General features: G+C 32.5%; 1 protein-coding gene across 7 annotated transcripts in view; it reads left to right on the forward strand.

Moving 5' to 3' along the window:
• The window catches only part of LOC127454107 (phosphatase and actin regulator 4B-like), a 72,082-nt gene extending 68,076 nt beyond the window's left edge, over positions 1-4,006 (forward strand). For all 7 annotated transcript variants that reach the window (XM_051721075.1, XM_051721076.1, XM_051721074.1 and 4 more), the window contains 5 exons: positions 1,069-1,124; positions 1,721-1,782; positions 1,965-2,102; positions 2,334-2,410; positions 2,513-4,006. In XM_051721075.1, the coding sequence (XP_051577035.1) occupies positions 1,069-1,124; positions 1,721-1,782; positions 1,965-2,102; positions 2,334-2,410; positions 2,513-2,528 (349 nt within the window). In that variant the 3' untranslated portion in view covers positions 2,529-4,006. The remainder of the gene's footprint in view (positions 1-1,068; positions 1,125-1,720; positions 1,783-1,964; positions 2,103-2,333; positions 2,411-2,512) is intronic.
• Positions 4,007-5,365: the final 1,359 nt, after the last annotated feature.

Here is a 5,365-nt window from a genome sequence, read left to right on the forward strand (position 1 = left end):
TGTATAATTAACAGCATTCCCTATAAGACAGTTTCTTTCCTATGTAAGCAAAATGGACATTATAACTAAAATATACCTGAAACATTATTATCATTAATCTAGTATATATATAGTATATTATCATTGATTTAGTCTGATATATTACACATCTTTGGTTTTATGTCGATTAAGGGGTACTTCAGCCTTACTGATGGAGCTGTAGGGGTACAATGTTGACAAAAACTGGATAAGTCTATATAAAAAGTGGTTTTAGAAGGCAAAATATTGTTTATTTCCATATTGTTTATTTCCATTTTGCAATTGAATTCATCATTCTGTCCAAGGTAGACTTATTATAATAGCTTTTCTAAGCATGTGCACAGACGGACGCTTTTGGAGTCTCATTTTGGTTGTGTCACATCCTAAACACAGCGTTTTAGGCAGATGTGTCAAGTTAAATGTATTTTAAAACTTTAGAAAAACACGCTCAAGACTCCTGCATTCGGAGTTGCACTTCGCTTAAGCTGTCTATGCGCAAGAACACATCCGTCCTCATCTTGTGCTGTCTGCTGTCAGTAAGTGTGGTTTGTTGCCCGTACAGCTGCGCATTGTGCTTACTGCCACCTACTGACTGGTACTGAATGGTAGAAATATTCTTTATATTGGTACAAGGGAATGATTACTTACGTTAATTTTTTAAACATAATTTTTAACATAATTAATCATACTAAATTAATGTGTTAAATTGACAGCCCTATTATTTACATTAGTGTATTTTATTTATTGTGCAAAATATAGAAAATAAGACAATAGTACACTGGGAAAAGCTGTGAATGTAAGCCAAGGTTAAACATGAAAATTGGCTGAATTTAAGTTTTGCACTTATTTACATCAATGTTTTTTATATAATGTGCAAATATAGAAAATAAGAGATTAGCACACTGGAAAAACTCTAAATGTACTGTAAGCTAATGTTAAACATGAATATTTACTCAATTTAAATTTTATACTTATTTATATCAATGTATTTTAGTATGTTGTGCAAAGTATAAAGAATAAGCTGATATCTCATTTATTTTTTGTCTGTAGACGATTGAGCCAGAGACCTACTGCTGAGGAATTGGAACAGAGGAACATACTCCAGCGTAAATAGCCTCTCTTTTTTTATGTACTTTTTATAGTCCAGTTATTTCATAGGGATTTGTTTTCTCTGCCTCCATTCTGTTCTTCTTGTTTCATTAGTTACTTATTCATTCTTGTTCATTTAATTTGATTTCCCTGTTTCCATTCCGTCTTGATCTCCCATTTTCTCTCTTTTAATTGGTTACTTATTCATTCTTTTTCATTTATTCATTCCCAGAGTGTTCGCTTTAAGGTTGAAAGATGCTCTCTTTACTTTTGTGTTATATTCTATTAATCACATGAGTGAACTATATTCTTTTTGCTCTTCAACAAGCAAGGCATAGCTTGTGGTACTCTAACTGCACTAATTAAACTGCCCTTCCTATATACACAGTAAATCAATTGGAAGAAGATCAAAATACTTTTGTAGATCTTTTTTTGTTTTTTGCACTTCATCAGAGTACTTATATTTGATATTGTTGTCTTTGGTTTAATGTATTGTAATGTGATTTATGCAATGTTGTCATTATTGCCCTGTTAATTTGCATGTGAATAAACCACATGGAATGTAATTGATAGTAGTGCTGTTGTGCTGATATTGTGTCTCATTTCCCCCCAGCCAAAAATGAAGCAGACAGACAAGCAGAGGTCAGGGAGATCAAGCGCAGACTGACCAGAAAGGTTTGTTTCAGTATGCTTACGTTATGGTTAACCTGCAGTATATTATTAACATCATTTTAACAACAAATTACAATTAAATATAAACCATCTTGTGTTCATTCTAAATTGGATTTAACTCTAATGTGGTATGTTATGAAAAAGCTTTGCAGAGAAAAAAAAGTTTCTTTTTTTACACTATTCAGTTGAGTCAACGCCCTACAGTGGCCGAACTACAGGCCAGAAAAATATTACGTTTCCACGAGTATGTGGAAGTCACAAGCGCCCAGGACTATGACCGCCGTGCTGACAAGCCATGGACCAAACTCACTCCTGCAGACAAGGTAACAGCTTTTTCTCACATGCATCTCATTAACATCTGCATAACTTAAAAGAACAGAAATATACATGCCACCTGATAAACATGATAAAGCAACAAGACACACATTTGTTTGTTTATTATTAATAGTTTTTCAAGGCACTATAGATTGCCTTGCATTTTATATTTTACTAGTCTCTTTCTGCTTTCCATTTCATTTGTTATCTTCTTAAACATGTATATGCTGTTTGCTTAGGCTGCTATTCGTAAAGAGCTCAATGAGTTTAAGAGCTCTGAAATGGAAGTGCATGAGGAGAGCCGAATTTACACAAGGTAAATTTTTTTACATGCATAAAAGATTATTATTTTATTTTTTGCAAAGCATCTAACCATTGATATGTGTTTTTATGTGGTCTTGTCCGTTATTGTTCCTAGATTTCATCGTCCTTAACATCGTCTTTTAACTGGAAAATGAAGCACTTAAAGGCTGGTGGATATGGAGAAGCAATTTTTCTGGTGAGGAGACTCGTGGTGTCAGAGTTTCCTTACAAACTGCTTTTAATATTTCTGAATGTACTACTTCAAATGCACAGGGACATCTAACGCATTACAATTGAAAAACAAACAAAAATATGGACTGTTCCTCAGTCCTCACCTGCTGACCAGTGAACAGTCAGTATGGGAGGGGTGACCTCTGGGGGACTGATGCAGTATTTCTCCTGGACTTTAGGGGAACCATGTGCCAAGAAGGAGAGGTGATGGAGGACTTATTATAGAGGATGAGTGGAGTGTTACTTGTGCCAATGGCAACCATAGTGAATGGCCTTTTCTTCTGCTTTTACTCCATATGACAAACTTAATTTCCTTTCAGGGAAGTGTAACAAAGTAAAAAAAATTCTAATAATAATAGTAATAATAATGTGACAATAATAAATACAGTAATACTACAGTAAGTGTTAGTTACTGAGCATAGCAGGGCAGAGGTGTGAACTGAAGAACTGCAAGATAATGCCTGAGCCTGGAGGTTAATTGTGTTTTTGTGTATGTTTGTATAGGCTGCTGTTATTTTCTCTTAGTCTGACTCTTTGGAATGTTGTACATTTTAGAAACTGTTAGGCAATACTTTTTATTATTATTATTATTTAGTTATTTTGGCCCTCTTTAATTCCAAACTTTGTTTCAGATTCTTCCCCACTTATTGGTCCTCACTGTTTTAGCATTCATTTACCAGAGAAAAGAAGATAGGATTATTTGTATTTCTTAATAGGTGATATTCCTTATCACAAAATTGATCTACAGCCAAACCAAATTTTCTGATCTTTTACGCCATTTTGTAAGTCAAGGTATTTTTACTCTCTAAAATAAAGGTGAGGTTCACCAATTTTAGTTTGAAAAAAAGTGTTCAAATCTAGTTTACAAAAATATATTATTTCTTAATAAAAAAGATTTTCTGGTTATTTATTATCCATTTTAAAGAAGAATGAATATAGTCAGGGCTTGCACTGATACAGCTCTAAAGTGTTGTATCAAATGAAGTGTTTTTGACAGGGAGATTATTGCGGCAGGAACTCTTCAATTTTGTGATTATTTTATCAAGCGTTGTTTTTGGCCAGTAGAATAATAGCAATTGCTCTGCTGTACAGATCCATTTTAGATGAACTTGACTGTTTGTGTATATCTTGTCTTCCTTTTATTTGGAAAACTATTTTAAATATATTGAAACTCATATAGGTTACTATTTTTTTAAGCACAAAATTATAAGTGTATTATTCAACACTACAAGAATGGGAGCAGGATGTACCTGTTCCATTTTAATGTGGTGTTGGATATTCTTGCTATTTAATTATATGTGAACTTTTAGAAACTGACAATACATCTTCTGTTTAGATGTAAACACCTTTAAATCTAAATTAAAATGCTTACCAATAATGTCTGTCTTGTCTCACTTGCATGTTTTTTACATTATCAACAGGAGCATAATGTCCATAGCCTATAAGGACCTGAAGCTACCGATTTACATTTTATGACCTAATTTGATAGTCATATACTCTGGGATTAAATAATCAGTGCACAGTTTCTGTGAGTTCACAAACTTAAGGAATAAAGGTGTTAGTGGCATGATTTGTCGACTTTTCTAAAGAGCAGAATACTGACAACAGTTCAACAGCAATATACATTGAAATGCATAATGATTGTCTTCATAAAGGGTTTGTAAAAAAGATTCAGATTTAAAAATAAATAAAATAAAATCTTCCCACCACATAATAGGACACTAATGGCAAAATATGCTAATAATAATAATCTTAAATCTGCAAATTAAGCTCAATCAACAACATTTGTGGCATAATGTTGATTACCACAAAAATGAATTTCCACTCCTTTTTTCCACTCTTAATTTTATAAAAGCGCTTACATTGATTCTTCTGTTAAATCTTGTGTATTATTTGTGCTGTAAATTGTTTTTACAATTGTTTCAGGGATTAGGTTTTACAAGGTTACGTCGTCATGGCAACGAAGTAGTAAAATTGGAAATAACTTTACAAAGAAAAGGATAGTAAGCGATTTTATCCCATTAAAATCATGTTTAACACACATTTTGTTTACGTCTTGTGGCTATACTTTTGAAACAGAGAGTATTTTAATGATTAGCCCTTAACCCAGATTTTAGCTTTATTTTTTTATTTTTTTTAAGAAAAGGAGAGCTAGTCAAAATATTATTATTATTTTATATATATATATATATATATATATATAGCATTTGTGGCATAATGTTGATTACCACAAATATATATATATATTTGTGGTAATCAACATTATGCCACAAATGCTGTCGATTGAACTTCACTTGTATTGAGCCTGAAATATTCCTTTAAAAGATTTACATTTAGAATCTAATACAACTTGGCTTAATTATGAAGATGATGATCTTATTGATTTAAATTAACGGTTAAGCGAGGCGAATGATACATCTGCTGATTTCCAGAAATCATATGGTAAAATTAATTATTTAACAGTATTCGATGAGGAATGTCTTTACAAAAGAAAATCAGTTGATCTAGCCTCGAACAACAACAAAACACAATCGCTCCCAAAAACGGCACATTTCCATTATCTAGCAGTACGGGGAAAACGCAGATTCTACAAATGCGAAATGCAATAAAGCATACAATTAATTTGGTGTTGTAAAGTAAAAATATTCAATTCCATAAAAGAAATGATCGACATTTACTTTACCCGCCAATACAATAGGTGACGCTGTGCCCTTATTTACTCGTATCCAGGTGAAAC

The sequence above is a fragment of the Myxocyprinus asiaticus genome, chromosome 16, assembly GCF_019703515.2.
Source record: "Myxocyprinus asiaticus isolate MX2 ecotype Aquarium Trade chromosome 16, UBuf_Myxa_2, whole genome shotgun sequence".
Classification (NCBI taxonomy): Eukaryota; Metazoa; Chordata; class Actinopteri; order Cypriniformes; family Catostomidae; genus Myxocyprinus; species Myxocyprinus asiaticus.